This window comes from Telmatherina bonti, assembly GCF_933228915.1.
Source record: "Telmatherina bonti genome assembly, chromosome: 5".
Lineage (NCBI taxonomy): Eukaryota > Metazoa > Chordata > Actinopteri > Atheriniformes > Telmatherinidae > Telmatherina > Telmatherina bonti.
Window position 1 is genome coordinate 22,656,029 of NC_136623.1, and position 17,782 is coordinate 22,673,810.

General features: G+C 40.6%; 1 protein-coding gene across 8 annotated transcripts in view; it reads left to right on the plus strand.

The window, feature by feature from the left end:
- kif13a (kinesin family member 13A) overlaps positions 1 to 17,325 on the plus strand; it is a 37,925-nt gene extending 20,600 nt beyond the window's left edge. For 2 of the 8 annotated variants that reach the window (XM_079240951.1, XM_079240952.1), the window contains exons 9-39: positions 12 to 124; positions 231 to 342; positions 447 to 659; positions 755 to 865; positions 954 to 1,088; positions 1,977 to 2,107; positions 2,351 to 2,437; positions 2,520 to 2,695; positions 2,961 to 3,180; positions 3,411 to 3,573; positions 3,649 to 3,792; positions 3,891 to 4,040; positions 4,124 to 4,288; positions 4,375 to 4,548; positions 4,662 to 4,813; positions 4,891 to 5,023; positions 5,117 to 5,263; positions 5,821 to 5,853; positions 6,789 to 6,888; positions 6,970 to 7,096; positions 7,174 to 7,229; positions 7,305 to 7,429; positions 8,154 to 8,330; positions 8,434 to 8,526; positions 8,641 to 8,793; positions 9,531 to 9,608; positions 9,714 to 9,764; positions 10,066 to 10,150; positions 10,252 to 10,403; positions 13,058 to 14,273; positions 15,781 to 17,325. In XM_079240951.1, the coding sequence (XP_079097077.1) occupies positions 12 to 124; positions 231 to 342; positions 447 to 659; positions 755 to 865; positions 954 to 1,088; positions 1,977 to 2,107; positions 2,351 to 2,437; positions 2,520 to 2,695; positions 2,961 to 3,180; positions 3,411 to 3,573; positions 3,649 to 3,792; positions 3,891 to 4,040; positions 4,124 to 4,288; positions 4,375 to 4,548; positions 4,662 to 4,813; positions 4,891 to 5,023; positions 5,117 to 5,263; positions 5,821 to 5,853; positions 6,789 to 6,888; positions 6,970 to 7,096; positions 7,174 to 7,229; positions 7,305 to 7,429; positions 8,154 to 8,330; positions 8,434 to 8,526; positions 8,641 to 8,793; positions 9,531 to 9,608; positions 9,714 to 9,764; positions 10,066 to 10,150; positions 10,252 to 10,403; positions 13,058 to 14,273; positions 15,781 to 15,914 (5,106 nt within the window). In that variant the 3' untranslated portion in view covers positions 15,915 to 17,325. Of the gene's footprint in view, positions 1 to 11; positions 125 to 230; positions 343 to 446; positions 660 to 754; positions 866 to 953; positions 1,089 to 1,976; positions 2,108 to 2,350; positions 2,438 to 2,519; positions 2,696 to 2,960; positions 3,181 to 3,410; positions 3,574 to 3,648; positions 3,793 to 3,890; positions 4,041 to 4,123; positions 4,289 to 4,374; positions 4,549 to 4,661; positions 4,814 to 4,890; positions 5,024 to 5,116; positions 5,264 to 5,820; positions 5,854 to 6,788; positions 6,889 to 6,969; positions 7,097 to 7,173; positions 7,230 to 7,304; positions 7,430 to 8,153; positions 8,331 to 8,433; positions 8,527 to 8,640; positions 8,794 to 9,530; positions 9,609 to 9,713; positions 9,765 to 10,065; positions 10,151 to 10,251; positions 10,404 to 11,850; positions 12,034 to 13,057; positions 14,274 to 15,780 lie in introns of all 8 variants that reach the window. The other 6 variants (XM_079240955.1, XM_079240958.1, XM_079240957.1 and 3 more) reach the window with 5 other exon arrangements.
- The last annotated feature ends 457 nt before the right edge of the window (positions 17,326 to 17,782 follow it).

The window sequence follows — 17,782 nt, forward strand, 5'->3', positions numbered from 1 at the left end:
CATGAAAACAGAATTCAGGGGAGAAAGTGAGCAAAATGAGTCTGGTTGACCTGGCAGGAAGTGAGCGAGTATCCAAGACTGGTGCTGCTGGGGAGCGCCTCAAAGAAGGAAGCAATATAAACAAGCGAGTATTTTATTCACTTACATTAAACGTATATTAAGTCCGACAATTTGACATGTGACCCACGGTCGCTGAAAGTAATGGTTTTTTGTTGTTGCTGCTGTTTTAGATCTCTCACTACGTTAGGCTGTGTGATTTCTGCTCTGGCTGATCAGTCTGCAGGAAAGGGAAAGGCTAAGTTTGTGCCTTACAGAGATTCAGTCCTAACCTGGCTGTTGAAGGTTTGACCCGCAAAATAAATATTTTTTATCACAATTGTTGTTGTGATCATATCCATGCTGACCAATAGTAAGGTGCATTTAGGCAGTTCTGCCTTTGACTCCAGGATAACCTTGGTGGAAACAGTAAGACAGCCATGATAGCCACCGTGAGCCCAGCTGCTGATAACTATGAGGAGACATTGTCCACGCTACGTTATGCTGACAGGGCCAAGAGAATCATCAACCACGCTGTTGTGAACGAAGACCCTAATGCTCGAATCATCAGAGAGCTCAGAGAAGAGGTGGAAAAACTAAAAGTTCAGCTCTCTCAGGCAGAGGTGAGAAGAGAGGCAGACCAACACAGACTGGGAATAAGTTTATTCCAGAATGAACACCAGTATGACCAATTGCTATTTCCATTGTTTTCCATCAGTCTATGAAGGCTCCTGAACTTCAGGAGAAACTGCAGGAATCTGAGAAACTCATTCAGGAGATGACGGTCACTTGGGAGGAGAAGCTAAGGAAGACAGAGGAGATCGCCACTGTATGCACATGTCACGAAAAACTCTGAACTCTAATTCAGTGTGTATTTACATGTGCAGCTACACTGTTACACTAATCTGTGTTTACAGGAGCGCCAGAAGCAGCTGGAAAGCATGGGCATCTCTTTGGAAACTTCTGGTATTAAAGTGGGTGAGGACAAGTGTTTCCTGGTCAATCTGAACGCCGATCCTGCACTAAACGAACTACTGGTTTACTACCTGAAGGTAATCCAGTTTTTACAATGTGATTAAGTGTTTTTTGTCATTTGCCCAACACCTTGAAAATGTACTTGATTCAATGCAATAATTACATCAAGATAAAGTGATAAAGGGGGCATCAAACTACAGCAGAAAATAGGATTACAGCAAAAACTGAAGCAGTAAAGAAGTATTTGGAAATCTGTAAACAATAAAGGTTAAAACAAAAATAGTGATGAAAATATCACATTTTTTATTAAATGAGATAATAAATAGAGATTTTTAGATTATACATCTTTATGTCCATAGCAAATGCTAAAGTCGAAAACACTTCATCATGACTTGAGACTGACACAAAGCGAGTGACTTTGCCAAATGAAGCCTGTTTTAACATGTGTTTCTGTATATACAGTATGTTGCTGACTATCTCTTTACTCTGTATATTAAATTATCCATTGACTAAGGCTCTGCAGCACATCAGCACACAGGTTGCAGCAATTTTAATGATAGTATGAGAGTGCAAGTGTGGTAAAAGCAAGTCTGAAGCAACAAGCTGCTTACTTGGACCTGCCAGAGCAGAGGCATGTGAGAAAAGAGTCTGCAGAAGTTGCAGAACAACAGGCCTTTGTCTGGCGTCTGCAGGCCAGCCTGGCATATCAGTGAGGAATGACTATGGTAATGTGAATGGGTTATTATGCCCTCTAGAAATGAGCCATGTTTGCTTAACAATGCCCCCTCTGCACAGACGGGTGGATGAGGTTTGTTTTAGTTTCAGGTTTTCCTGAAATTGAGGTGTTCTTGCATCAATATTTTCCCAATTTTCTTTTGCAATCTGGGTCACTAAACAGATCTAAGTGTTACTGTATTTGGATCTGTCATTGTGGTTTTGTAAATCTGTCCTCCACCTGCATGTAGGAGCACACGCGTGTGGGTGCAGACACATCTCAGGACATCCAGCTCTTTGGGATCGGTATCCAGCCAGAACACTGTTTCCTGGAGCTCTGCCCAGATGGTGATGTCACCTTGATGCCCATCGGAAATGCCAGGTGAGCGTTTATACAGCTAATATTTGCTGTGTGTCTGCTTATCTGTTTCCTTCATGGATGGCTGCATCTCAGAGTTTTACATGACCTCAGTGCTCAGGAATCTCATGATCTGAGCGCCGAATCTTTGATATCAGAGCTGTGTCTGCCTACCATTACAAAACAACTGCTCCTTCTCAGTTAGTTACTGCTCTGCTTTTAAAGTTAAAGATTATATTTCCATAAACATTTTCCTGCTTTCCATAGGACATGCGTAAATGGTACAATGATCGACTCTATAGTGCACTTGTGGCACGGAGACCGAATCTTATGGGGAAACAATCACTTCTTCAGGTACAAACCCTCTGGTTGTGTCGTCACATTCAAGCTTAAAAACACTAAGAGAACAGGACTGATTAGGTGTTTTACTTTGTAGGATAAATCTGCCTAAACGAAAGCGACGGGATCGCTTGAAGGAGCTAGAGAGAGCCTCTCCCAGAGAGAGCTTTGTTGAAGCTGATGTGGAGACCGCCAGTGAGGCCTCGTCTGAGCAAGACTACAGCTATGAATTTGCCCAGATGGAGGTCATGATGAAGACTCTTGGAAACAATGGTACAATTAGGACAATTTACCTTCCTCTGTATTTTAAGTCTGTTTTATAAATTGATCTAGGCCTCGGTGTTCAAGTTTTATTTGCCCTTTTTTTCCTCAGAAGTATTTTCCTTTTATTCATTTTCATTATTTAGCACTCTTAGTTGTGCAGCACTTTGGTCAACTGCTGTTTAATAAAAAAATGTTCACTTGACTTAAACTCTTGTAGGTAACATTAATGAACTCTGTGTTGAGGCATAAGGATTGTTTCTTCCCACATACATAGATCCCATGCAGAATGTGGTCCAGGTGTTGGAGAAGCAGTACCTGGAGGAGAAGCGGATGGCTCTGGAGGAGCAGAGACTGATGTATGAACGAGAGCTTGAGTCACTACGGCAACAGCTGTCTCCTGAGAAAACACCACAGCATCACCGCAGCAGCAGCGAACGCCTTACTTTCCCAACACACACGCCACACGGCAAGCTGCGTCTGTGGACGGAGGAGCGGTTAGTGAAGTTGCCCACACATGTTTGGGTTATTTAATATTCTAGTCATGTCTTAGAGGCACAAACTGTTATTAAAATCAGACTACTCCTTTATTCCACTTTTGTTTCCAGAACATAGATCTTAAATACATCTTTGAATCCATACAGAATGTACATACAAGATTACAGATCATCACACTTAAGCACAAAAACCGAGGCTGATATGTATTTTTTGCATCTGTGCGAGACAGGGATGAGCTTTTCCGTCAGAGTCTGTCTCGACTCAGAGAGCAGGTTGTCAAAGCCAATACTTTGGTGCGAGAAGCCAACTTTTTGGCAGAGGAGATGAACAAACTCACTGACTATCAGGTCACCCTTCAGATTCCTGCAGCCAACCTCAGTGCCAACCGTAAGGTCAGTCTCATTTCTAGAGTTCAGGCATCAAACCTCCACTCTGGATGGAAATTCATCTAAACCATTTTTATGTAGCGTGGAGCAATCGTGAGCGAGCCTGCCATTCAGGTGCGACGGAAAGGGAAGGGGACCCAGGTGTGGACCATCGAGAAGCTGGAGAACAAACTGGTAGACATGAGAGATCACTACAGAGACTGGAAAGAAGGCACGGAGGAAATGGTGAGGATCAAAAGACAACAAAGAGAAAGATCAACAACACAGGAAATCATTTTTAAGTTTGCTCCCTTTGTCTTTTTTTTTCTTGTTTGCCTTTTTAGTACAACAAAGCAAATGGTAAACACTGTGATCCGTTCTATGAGGCGCACGAGAACCACAACCTGATTGGAGTGGCCAATATTTTCCTAGAGTGCCTTTTTCATGATGTCAAACTACAATATGCTGTTCCCATCATCAGCCAACAGGGAGAGGTGGTACACCAATAATTTGATGTCTTTTCAGCACCTTTGGGATTTTCACAGTGAAGTCATGGTTATTCTGCTTCTGTGTGCAGGTAGCAGGCAGGTTGCATGTTGAGCTGTTTCGAGTTAATGGAGCTGTGCCTGAGCGCCTGTCAGGGGGAGACGACTCATCTGAGAACTCTAGTGAGAACAGTTTCTTTGAGGTCATGGACACCAATGGAGAGATTGTCCACATGGCCAAGAGGCTCACCTGCAGGGTAAGAGTAGCCTTTGATTGAGGTTTTATCTCTGAAATTAACAATGTAAATAATCTTTTTCCTGTTTGATTTTTTTGCTGCTGTAGGTGAGGATCAGGGAGGCCACAGGGCTGCCGCTGAACCTGTCCAACTTCGTCTTCTGTCAGTACACATTCTGGGAGCACTGTGAGCCCGCTGTTGCCCCTCCCATGGTCAGCCCAGATAAACCTTCTCCTCGTAGTCCAGATGCTCAGTTTACTGTCCAGTTTGATCACTGCAAGGTGACAAAAAAGAGGACCTTTAGTTGCTTTAGTTGAAGAACTTACTTTGGACACAGTGGAATATTAATCTTTGTCTTAACACTGCCTGTTTTCTGTTTTATTCTTTGTTCTAGGACTACGTTGTGAATGTAACAGATGATTTTATAGAGTTTATATCAGATGGAGCTTTGGCCATTGAAGTCTGGGGCCACCGCTGTGCTGGTAACAGACGTTCTCTCTGGGAGTTAGATACACTAGAGGCCAAGACCCAAACGCTCCGGGACAGGTATGACTTTTGCACATTTGGACACACGCTGACAGTGACATCTCACACCTTACTTACACTGGCTGTTGCTGTTTAAGGTGGAGTGAGGTCTCTCGCAGGATCGAGCTTTGGGTCTCCATCCAGGAGCTGAACGAACAGGGAGAGTATGCGCCTGTGGAGCTGCATCCTGGAAAAGACATCAGCACAGGCGGAGTCTTCCAACTTCGACAGGTCTAATAAATGAGGGAAAAGACTCCAATTTAGTTCAGACTGGCAGATCTACAGCAGTTACTAATAATTATGTAATTTTGTTAATGAGAGCAGGGTCACTCCAGGAGGTTGCAGTTGTGTGTGAAACCAGTCCAGAACTCGGGCACTTTGCCTCTGCTGGTGGAGGCTATGCTGTCTGTCTCCATTGGCTGTGTGTCGGTTCGCTCTACTAAACTCCAGAGGCCACTTGATAGCTACCAGGTTGGTGAAATACACAACCTTGCACAACACACATGCCACTTGGAAAGTGAACTCAACATGTTGACATAAATTTGAAAATGATTTGCATTTGGTTCAAAGCAGATACTGTATTTATTTAAGCAATAATGTGTTTGTACAAATGACGTACATTATGCTGATCTGCCCAAAATTACCAGTGTTTAGCGTTTCTCTGCTTTTGTTACTCGGCTGATCCTTATGGGTGGCTAGCTGCCAAACGGAGGCCAAGTAATGTATAAACTCAGTGCTACGTTTTGACTGTAGTTTGTGGTATGCTATGCCTTTACCACTGTGTGGATTGAATTGCAAAAAAAGTTGTTTTTTTTGTTTTGCTTTTTAGTAATCCTTTTTATTTTCCCTCTTAAGAATAAAAACAAGAAAGCTGGACTTAAAAGCATACAGCTAATAGTTAAAAGAGTTATTGTACAACACTCTCATCCCAGAAAGGGGCCCAGACAGTTCATGGTTTGCTCTGAGCTGTAATGCCAGAAGCTTTATTGGTATTCTCACTTTTGACTGAGTGTCTTCTTCCCTGCCAGAGAGAGGTGGAAGACGATATGGATAGCTATCAGGTACCCACTAACACCCCCCCCCCGCTGCTGCTCTCTGTAGTTCACTCTGCAGCATGAAGGAAACCAACTGATCATGTGTTTTGTGACAAGGCATTTTGCTGAGAGCATGTGAGGCAGGAGTTTATGCCTGTGTTGACTAAATAAAAAAAAAAAAGTGTTTTATTAAACAACAGCTGCACATGTGGATGATTTCTGATGCTGTAATTATCAGTTACACCAGCCATTTTTATGCCAGCTGCCATTTAGAAATACAGTTCCACCCATGGCTGAGCTCCAAGCGAGCACAGCATCTCTTCCGTGGTCTTGTTGCATTCTCTGTTGCTTTTTCACTTAAGTTGCGCGCACTAATGCTCCTGTTTGCTTGTCATCACTGAAAACCTTCACTTAATTGCAAGGGCATTGCATGGATGCATGATCTCCAGTACTTTGCATAGTGAAAGTGTGCTGGTATCAACTTGTTGGCTGTGGGCTCTTTGAGTACAGCTGTTGCTGCAGAGGCAATGTTTTCCCACTTGGTGACATAATCTGCTACATGTTCAGGTAAGTCATTAGGTTGGCTTTGCAGCATTTGTGTGCATGCAGTTGTGCATAAATGATGTAAGTTACTCAAGGGTCGAATGAAGATGTCGTGCCTAAAGCTTGATACATACATACATATATATGTGTGTGTATATATATATATATATATATATATATATATATATATATATATATATATATATATATATATAAAAAATCTTGAGTTTTGGCACAAATATTAAGTTTCTTTTTGGCTTCATCAGTATATTTGCAGAGTCTATTTTAAGGTGGTGTTCACATATCAGGACTGTGAGCACACAAGCAGTACCTGGTAACATTTTCCTGCGCACTGCAGCACATCATCTGCAGCCTCGCTGAGCTACATGGCGCTGATTCTGCTCTCTGTCTGCTTCCAGGAAGAGGATCTCAACTGTGTTAGAGAGCGCTGGTCAGATGCCCTGATCAAACGTCGGGAGTATCTCGATGAACAAATTAAGAAAATCATCAACAAACTTGGTGAGTTTTAGGTCCTGTACAGCTGAAGTGACAGAGATAACATTACTGTCATTAATTTTCTTTCTTTGTCGTTGTGTCCAGAAAAGTCAGAGGAGGACGTTGAGCGTGAAGCTCGGCTAGTGGAGCAGTGGGTTGGCCTCACTGAAGAGAGAAATGCAGTTCTCGTACCTGCACCTGGCAGTGGCATCCCAGGAGCTCCTGCAGACTGGTAAGAAAAGAATGCAATAATTATTTACCTCAAATTTTATGCTGTATTCATCATTACCTAAAACAACCTGCATGCAGGACTCCACCTGCGGGGATGGAGGCTCACATTCCTGTTCTCTTCCTGGACTTAAATGGTAAGGCAGACACTTGCTGCTACTCACTGGTTCTTCTTTAGCTTTCCAAATATTAACAGTCTTTTATGCCACCAGCTGATAATCTGACAGTGAATGAACAGCTGACCGGGCCTCACGCAGCAGGTGTTAACTCTATCCTGCCCAAAGAGCATGGAAGCCAGTTCTTCTATCTACCCATCATCAGGCACAGTGATGAAGAGGTGAGCACTAAGATTACTGCCCTCTGGTGGCAAAACAAACAAAACAAAGCAAACAAAAAAATAATAAACGCAATTATAAAAAAATTTATGAACCACTTGGATTTATAATTACCTCCACTAAAGACGTTATGTTTTTTTCCTGGGTTCATCTGTCTGTCTGTCCGTTTGTTAGCAATATAAACCTCTGAGCAGCTTTTGTGAATTGTTTGTTTATGTGCTTATTTATTTCTAGAAGGAGTCTTGGTCTACCTTTATAGGCCATTAAAAGTTTCTTGAGTGATCAGGAAGGAATTATGAGCACAGGAATTTTTTTAAAAAGTTTCTTCACAGTATGGGCGGAAATGAGTTGCATGGCAGAGGTTGCTTTCTCCAAGTGCTTTTCCAGTTATTTCTGTTTTAATATTTACTATTTATAGACGGCACAATCTGACTCATTTCTTCATTTAGCACAGTTAGGAAACTGAAGTAGACTGAAGCAGCATGTTAATCCACCTACTAAAAACGTATTGAGGAGCTCTCCAGAAGTCAGTTGTTCCATTTAATGAGACGAGAGGTTTTAGAATTTTCTGTCCCTATAGTTGAAGTGTGGAAAATGTGGTTGCTGACTAAATCTGCTCTACTTTAAGAATATTGGTTGGCATAAATTATTTCTTAGTTCCAACAACAGGCTCTTAGATGGCACTTGATGATACATTAATTATACTCTGCTCCTCACATTCACCAGGTGTTGGCACTGTGCTCCTGGGACTCTTCCATTCACGACTCTGTACACCTCAACCGGGTCACTTCTCCTAATGAACGCATCTACCTGATTATTAAGGCCACAGTGCAGCTCAGTCACCCCGCCTCCATGGAGCTGGTGCTCCGCAAAAGAATTGCTGTCAACATCTATAACAAGCAGGTTTGAAATAAATAAGACTGAAGTAACTTGAGAGCAAAAATGAGGTTACCTGCAGTGGGTTGTGTTGCACTGATCCAGATTGTTCTGGGTTTATATCATACAGAGCTTCACTCAGAGTCTCAAGAGAAGAATGTCCTTGAAGAACACGCTTTACTCCTGTGGCGTGATTTATGAGATTGTTTCCAACATACCAAAGGTACAACTCTGCCTCTGAGATTTAATGTTTGAATGCATTAGAATAAAAATGCAGCATGCTGTTTTTGTTGATGTGTTGTCTTCATCAGCTTTTTCTTTTCTTCTGTCTTTCCAGGCCTCAGAGGAGCCAGAGGAGAGGGAAACCTTGGCCCTAATGGCTGCTCGTGGTGATAGTGAGGAGACTCAGAATGGGGAAACCTACATAGAGAAATACACACGGGGAGTTCTGGAAGTGGAGAACATCCTGAGTCTAGAAAGGCTACGACAGGTGAAACACCAAAAAACATGCTTACTGAATTACAGTTCTTGCATCATAACAAAATGATTATTTTTTCTCAGACAGGCCAGAAGTCAGGCTCAGCTCTACATATGTGCAGCTTATCATAGCTCCAATCCTCATCAGCTGACATTTCAGCTGATCCATGCCCTCCATGCAACTGGCATATGTAGTGTCCACTGTTGAAACTGCTTTAGTCTGCTCATATTACATGTACATGCTTTGTCACGCCCTCCCTCTGTGGTCATGAGGCCAGCACCTGCATTTCTGATTGACTAATGTTGTTTCAGCTAGCTCCACATTCTCCATGGATCACAAGGAAATACAGTATTGGTCTCCACTGATCTTCAATTCTTTACCTTTATCATGCATTTTCCCTTTTGGAATTAATACAGTGTAATTTAATTGAGCTCCATTTATTTTTTACCTGTCAGGTTTTTTCCTTCTTTAGACTTTGTACATAAGCCAAAAAGGTTTGCCTAGTTGGTCATATTATTATGTGTTTTGCTCTTGCATAAGGCTTTTTCATGTATCGTCTTCAAGCAAAGTCTGATATGGCCTTTTGTTTTTCATTGGAAATAGTTGCTGTTCCTTCGTCTGTCCCAGTTTTTCCCCATGTTCACATAAAAAACGAACATTACAGAACAAATTTTAATTATTGAAAACAGTGAGAACAACCTCTGACTAAAATTTAGTCCTGACTGAACTGTCCCCTTTATTCTGTGCAGGCCGTGACGGTGAAAGAAGCACTCACCGCAAAAGGGAGACACTTGAGAAGGAGTATCAGCACACCAAATGTACAGCATGTAATTAGCAAATATCTCTCACTGCATTGGATACTAAACAAATATACATAATTGTTTGACTGTAAAGTTTCTAAAGCTAATAAACTTATACTTCTCTCTTCCTAGTCTTCATGCTGTAAAATAGATTTGACTGGTTGTGAGGATGAGGAGTGTAAGGTAAATCAGTTTTAAGATTTTTTATTCACGTTTTGAACTGTAATATGTGACTGCGTTTTAGCTTGATTAGTTTTTAAGATCAATTCAAAAGATTTAAGATTTTTAAGTTTTTAAGATTAGTTTTAAGATCGTTTGCTAAGGTGTTGCACAATGCACAATCAATGTCATATTACCAAGTACAAAGGAAGAAGTAATGTTGCTATTTTATTCTTTTAGTGAATTTAGGTTAAGTGGAAAGTTTGTAAAAGCATGATATAGCTCCCTAGTTACATGTTGATCAAAACCTCATGTTATTTTCTAGGACCACTGCGATCATGTGGACAACATCTGCAACCCTCAAGATGGCGACCTTTGTGCCACACCCATCAAAAACAGGGAGAGCCAAGGTAAATTAAACTTAGCCCATCTGTAGCAGCTACATTTCATCTTTACTGTCTTTTATTTGTGGAGAATGATGCCTGGGTTACTGCTGAATGTTTCCAAATAGGTTTGGTTCCAGACAGTCCTACCTTTTTCAGCGCCAGCCCCTTCAAAGTCCTCTCACCGCAGCCACCTAAATTCCTCAAGTCTTTGCTTCCTGTCAAAGAGGAAAACAAAGCAAAGAAAACTCTTGAGGCCCGGCCGCTACTTGGACAAGAGGTAAAGAAGACTCTCGCTCAAGTGGGAAGTGTTCACAACTTTGTTTTTGCCATTTTGTTCTCACAGTCATAAAACTACTCTTCCATTGGTTCATTATTTGTCGTTCCACGATCAATCCTGGTTTTTACGTTTTTAACATTTCCCATACCAAATTTCATTTCCAAAACATGATAGATATATTATTAACATTGAAAAACAAATAAATAAATTTCCTTAAGCTGCTTTAAAACATCCCTCTTTATGTATGTAAATGTTTTGACTTTACAACCACTGACTTGTGAGCATGACCTGCTGTTTCAAGTTTCATAATTGGATGTACTAAATAATTCAAATAGTTTTTGGCTGCTCTGATCATTTGAACTAACCATGTACTTAGTTTTCTTGAAGTGAACTAAAATAAGTGCTGGTTCTTACTGCTGATTCAAGAATGGCAGTAAAATGATTTTGAAAGCAGAACAGAACAAAAAAAACCTCTTCCTTCCATTCATGTATATTTATACCAACGTCAGTGCGGCTCAGTAACCCCCATGATGATAACGACCCCTGGCAGAAGTGTTCCCTTGCCTGGACGTGGGTCACCAGGGCGCCCCTCTGGAGCCAGGCCTGGGGGTGGGGCACAAGAGAGCGGGGGAAGACCTAGGACATGCTGGAGGGATTATATCTCTAGGCTGGCCTTGGAACACCTTGGGATCCCCCCTGCAGAGTTGGCAGATATGGCTGGGGAGAGGGAAGCTTGGGCTTCCCTGCTTAGGCTGCTGCCCCTGCGACCCGACCCCGGATAAGCAGCGGAGAATGGATAGACGGATGGACAGTGATCATTCTAATGACAATTGACGTGCATTATTTTCGCAGATACGCACATGTAGTTTGGCGAGTTAAATCACTGTAATTTCCCTCCGTTACGGGGCGTCACACTAGGAACGCGTTATTCAACTGATTCAGATCAGCTGTCTTTTAACTGGTGAATGAGAGAAATGCGCTATAGCTTCACAGGAGTTGTTTTGCATAAAAAGTACATCAAGGCCAACATGATATAGTTCCTATACTTTAGCATAATTAGCAAGTGTTGTAAAAAGCAAATACAAATTTGTTATAAAATGTTTACTGTATGGAACTATGGTATAAGCAGATTAAACAATCCTGATCCGTGCATTAGACGTTTATAATGCGCTGCACCTCATGGTGTAATAGACTCCGCATTGTGCATGTTAACCATCTAATGCACGTCTCCTCACTGTTTAATCCTTACTTATATACGCATAAGTGTAAGGAAGAGTGTTTCTACTTTAATTAAAAAGTTTTGTTCCTCATATTTAGAACACTTCAAGCACTTCAAGCATTGTACTGTGTATTAAACTGCATGGCACTAACTGTATAACTGACTTGCCCCGCTGATGCATGCTGTGTGTGAGTGTGAAGTATGTGCTGTGTTCTGACCCATCTGCAGAGCATGCGCTCATGTGTGGACAGCCCTGCACTGCTCCCCTCTCCCTGCACCTGGCTCCGGCCCAGGGCAGGCAGCGAGGGCCACTGCAAGCCTTCCACTCCAATCTTCACCTCCAACTCCACCTCCACCTCCACCTCCATTCCCACCAGCAGACAGCTCAGCCACACACTACAATACACTGCTGTAAGTGTTACACATACATCCATATGAGTTGCACACATACAGTACGTATAGTTGCTGGCACATTAACTGCTCATACTGCTGCTATCACTTATGTGCACTATGATAGACTTTGTTTTAAGAGTTCACACAAAAACCTCTTCAGCTAATCTCTGATCCATTGCTGCCACACAAGACTCATTCTGTGATCTTCGAGTCACAAGCAGTGAGTTTCCGTGATGGAGCTCAACCTTTTTTTATTTTCTATTTATTAGTCTGGGACCATTTGACATATAAACGGTTAATGGGATACCGTGTGACTTTTGACCCAAACATTAGCCTAAGTAAGTGCCTGGTGACGTGTTTATTTTGATGTTAGGGAGAAGCTAAATGCGGCTAGTGGAATCTGATCAGCAGACTGATTGGCTAATATTGATTAGTTGATTAGAAGGAGTAGTTCCTCCAAATTATGTCCTTAAGCAAGAAGCAAGTCATCCTCGAGTTTATAGATTACAAAATTGACCAATACTGTAATTTTCTTTGCAAGCATTTAAAGATTCTTTGACAACAAAATGTCACCATCACTTTTTTTTTTTTTTTTATAAAAGCAGGGTAAAATTAATATCAAACCTAGACTAACACTTATAATTGAGGAATGATGTCTTTTTCTCTATTTTTGTTTTTTTTTTTTGTTTGTTTGTTTGTTTGTTTTTAGTTGAGTACGTGTGGCAATGGCTCCAGAGATGGTTGAAAAAGAAGTATAGAAGCATATATGTGGTACCACTTTTATGTTAAGGTGAACATGAGTAAAATTGTAAATCACCAAAAACACATTTAAAATTAAGTTCATAACCAGGGAAAATGTATCATCAAATTCATACATTTTGTTCATGCTCCATCATTACATTTTGCCATTTTGTTTTACTGTTTTTATTTTCCTTATAAATGTAAAAAAAAAAAAAATTGAATTAAAAAAAAAGAATTTGGGGGTACATACAATAGGATATAGCTAACATTGTGTTTTTGGGATGTGTTTTGTTCTGATCAGCAGGACTCTGATGACGAGGAGACTGATGTGGACGTCACTCTGAATCTAAAGCGAAGTCTGCAGGACCAAAGTGGCTTCCAGCCTTACATCCCAGAGGACTTTGCAAACTTTGAGGTCTACAACGCCACTCTGGAGAGTCAGGATGGATTTCGCTCTGACTTGAAGGGAAGCCGGTGTGGCAGTGAAAAAGAGGTGTCCCGAAGCCCCACAGCCAGCAGCTGCACAAGTGGTTATTTTTCACATAGTGCCTCCAACACCACGCTGTCTGACATGCCTTTCAGTGCCAGCGAGAGTTCTGATCACCTGAGCTGCACCTCCAGAGATTCCAGTGATGCTCCAGGATGTCCTGTTGGAAAAGCCTACACCCAAACCAAAAGTATTTCTGCAGGAAGTGACAGCCAGCAGCCACCTCTTTCAGCTGGTGGGGTTCATGCCTTGCTTGTTCAGTCCGCCTCTTCACCTGTTAATATCCCAAATTGTACGGATAAGCAGCACTCATTTCCACTGCCTCACAACTGTCTTCTTAGTACTAGCCTGGAGTTTACGGACTTTAAAGGGGCTGATGACAGTATTAGAGAGAACGAATTAGCACATTTTACAGAAGAATGGAAACAGGAGGGAGCGGATATTTCTACAAACCAACAGATACAAAAAGATCATGTAGAAACATGTGACAGTGACAATCAGCTTTTCTCAAATGTTTCTGGAAAGATATTTAATCCTCAAAATACAATACGCAGAGGTTCTGATTATTCACACCCTGTTAGCATAGCTGTGTCCTTCCCTAACACAACAGTGAGTTGCACTTCAGTCAAAGCCCCAATTTCTGCACCTGACAAAACCCCAGCTCCATCTTCATCCCTCATATTTCTCTCTCCATCAGCCCCTTCTCCAGCATCACCATGTGTGGTCAAACCTTTATCAACAGCCCCATCCTCTACCCCAGCTCCAAGAGCAGGAGGAGAGCCTCCTATCCAAGAGCCAGCACAGGGAGATCTACCCCACGGGAGTCCCTGTCCTAGTCCAAATCCCAGTAGTGCTGAACCCTCAGGGGACTCCAGTGGGGATGAAAGCACCCCTGTAGCTCAGCTTCCTGACTGGATGGCACCTGGGGAACAGGTGTGGGTGGGGAAAAGGAGAGGAACGGTCCACTATGTTGGAGGGGTGGAGTTTGCAAAGGGGATCTGGATTGGTGTAAAGCTGGACATGGCTGTGGGTAAGTTCCTTTTCAGTGCTTTCTGATACTACAAAAGAATAAGACTAAACTAATTATTGGGTAATAACAAAAAAAAAAGTAATAATTTACTTGATTTAAGGTTTTCATATTTTAAATCCGTTAAATCGTTCCACAAACTGAGCTCATGTATTCTCTACGGCTTGTTTATGGTGGAAACAACAGAGGAACAAATATAAACAGATATTTATGTGAATAAGTATTGCTGGTAGTCATCACACAAGATCCCATCAGGGACAATAATCTGTGGTTCCTTTGTGATCATGTTTGTGCTTTAAATGTTTGTGCTGACAATATTAATTAATATATAAATACAGTCAGGAACATTTATTTAAAAAAACAAACAAACATTTACTGTAGAAGTGTGGTTATAACTTTGGATCACTAAAATATCGGTCACAAATAAATATTATTTAAGGGCTCACTGGTGTAGGTGCTTTAAGTTATTATTACATATCATGATTTTCCCCCCTTTTTTTCTAATTTTTGCCTATTTAAATGTCTGAAAATGATGAACTGTTTTCAATCATGCCTTCAATCAACACTTTTATATTGTTTTCGCTACTAACAAGCCAAAAGTTAAAAAAAAGAACCAGTCTTTAGATCATATTAGAAAAGGAACCACTAGTAAAAATTATGTATCTTTGTTTGAAAAATCATTTGAAAAATAATCAGAATAGCTGTCATGCAAAAAAAATATCTAAAACTGATAATGAGTGTTAAATCGTATAGTAGTGTAAACATTTACAATCCAATACAACGTTGTGAACATAAATGTGTCCAGAATGCAGAGCATTTAGCAGCTTTCATATGCGTTAAGAAACTGAGGCTATTAAAAATAAATTCATTTGAAACCTCATGTTGATTTGTATCTCCTGGATTAATAACAGGTAAGAGCTGAAATTTTACAGGTTCATCTAAAATGTGATGGAGAAAAGGGAATATCACTAGTCATGTGGCTCTTGTCAGTTGATTGATGTTTGGTTTACTGAAAAGTGTAATTATTCACGCTACTACAGAAAAATGAGGCAGTCATAGCTTAAGCTGCCATTATGGTGCTTTTTTTTTTTATTCACATATGACTTTATTCATGCAGACATTTTTGCCTCACAGCCAATAGCTTCTCAGCTGGGGTCTTTCTTTGTGAAGTTTTCCTATCCTTTGCTTTGTAGCTCTGTAGGAGCTCTTCTTTAGGTCCCCCAGAGCAGATGTGTGTGTGTGTGTGAGAGAGAGAGAGAGAGAGAGAGAGAGAGAGAGAGAGCATGCAGTGGATGCAAAAAATTGTATCTCTTTTAAGATGCATGTTAAGGGAAGCTGTAAAGACAGTCTAATACAGAATATTTAAGACTGTTGCATTTCACTGTTAGTAAGTGGTAAATGCTACAATAAGATACGTAAGATAGGATACATATCAAATACCATGTTTTTTTATCTGCATCTGTGACAAATCACATAAGAGCTTAATTAATTATGCTTAACTTTCCTGTAGGTAAGCACAATGGAACTGTCCAGGGTAGAGTCTACTTCCGCTGCCCCCCTGGCCATGGTGTGTTTGTTAAGCCATCTCGACTTACCAGAGGACCACCCTCCATGGACACAGAACCCCAGACTCTGATCAGATAGGACCCAAAGACGAACTTCTTCTTCTGAGGAATAACAGGGACCCAAGAGTCCCCCCTGTGACTGACCTGGAGGCTCATTTCTGACCACTCAGGTCTCTGAGCTAATAGGTTCTGTTGGTGTGGACAGTTTGTTAAGGCATATTTTACCTGTGCAGTTAATGAAGGTATTTTGCTGTTGTTCACAGATAAGTAAAAAAAATAACTATGCACATTTCTTAAGTTTTCTATGCGGTCATATTTTTATAGAAGGACCTAACTTTTAACTGGGAGTGGAATATTACCCACATCCTTTTTCTTACATTGGTTCTGAATGTTATATATAATATTTTTGTATGACAATGCATCCCTTTTTCTGAGGCTCGTAACTGAGTGATCTGGGATTTGAAGATTAAGAATGTACTACTGTAAGTAAACATTGATATTTACATCAATATGCTATATCAGGGCTAACCAAAGAACTATGGTTCCATATCTGCTGTTATGAGTAATATGTTATTTTTCTAATGCGCATATACGGAGGTATTCACTATAAACTGATGTGTCCAAGTAAAGCTTAGTGCCATATCTCGAGGTGTAATGCCACATGCCCTGAATATAAGACAAATCTGCAAAACCTGAAAACTGCTTTTGGGGTGCCCAGTTAGAAATGATCTTATTGATGTACTGTAACACTGTGGAGGAAGTAATCCCCATCCAGCATCAGTCTGTTGCTGTTTGAAAGCTTGCACTGGAAAGGATTCTTGGAGAGTTCGCCCACCGTCTTCCATAGTGGACTGATAAAATATTTGTAACTGAAGAATTGTGTGCGGTCGCTCAGATCTTCTGAACAAAGCGGCTAGACTTTGTCCGAAGCTTGGATATGGTGATGCCTTATTGCCCTGCTTGCATAAAACAAAAGGCACATAAACCCCTGGCAACTCAATGAAGTGTTCACTGAGTAAAAAAAAAAAGAAAGAAACTGCATTGCAGCCTGTATTTGTATCATGAAGCCCAGAGATATTCAGGCTACCTGTCTTGCTAACTGACTGAAGGTCTTTTTAACCAATTGCCCATCTACTTCTGTGTTAACTGACTGATGTGAAACCACATGTCAAAAGGCATTTTTTCCACATAGAGGACTGGATGAATAGCCGATTGTATCAGGTTACAGAAAATATTTCATATTTAGATTAGCCAGGGAGATAAGTTGTTCTTGAAATAACTGAACATTCAAGCTGTAATTTTAAGTAAATGGAAGAAACCCAAGATCTTACTTTAAAGAAGAGAACAAAGCTGCTCTCCCTAAGAAAGGGGTTGTAAATAAAAATGTATGTGAATATAGTATTTACGCTATTATAATGTACAGAATTGTATTTATAATGTATCTGTTTTAATTGGTACAAAATGTTCAAGAATAGAACATTTACAATCAACATGTGTGTTGACTCTTTATTTGACCTGTTTAAGCCAACTTTGTGTGTGAGAGAGACAAAGTGTTCAAGTTGTTAAGTATATAGTTTTCCTGCATCAGATTTAGATATTCATAAAACAAAGAAAGTTTTCTTTAACAAATGTCAGATTTAAGTAAATATATGTGGTTTATATGTGTTTTATAAAAGCAGGCCTGAATAGTGTGTGAATTCGAATAATTTTTCATCTTATTTTCTGAGAGGTTGTATTCCTAACTATACTAGATACAAAAAGTAAAGACATTTGTTGTTTGGTTGTTTAACTCTCCCTTTCAATAATAGCAGTTGATGTATTGTACGATATCAAAAAGTCTGATTAGCTGTCTTAACAATGACATCTTAGAATGATGATTTTGTGGAATGAACAACACAACTAAATGTGCGGGTTTACAGAACAAATGGGCACTTCTTTTTGGATAAA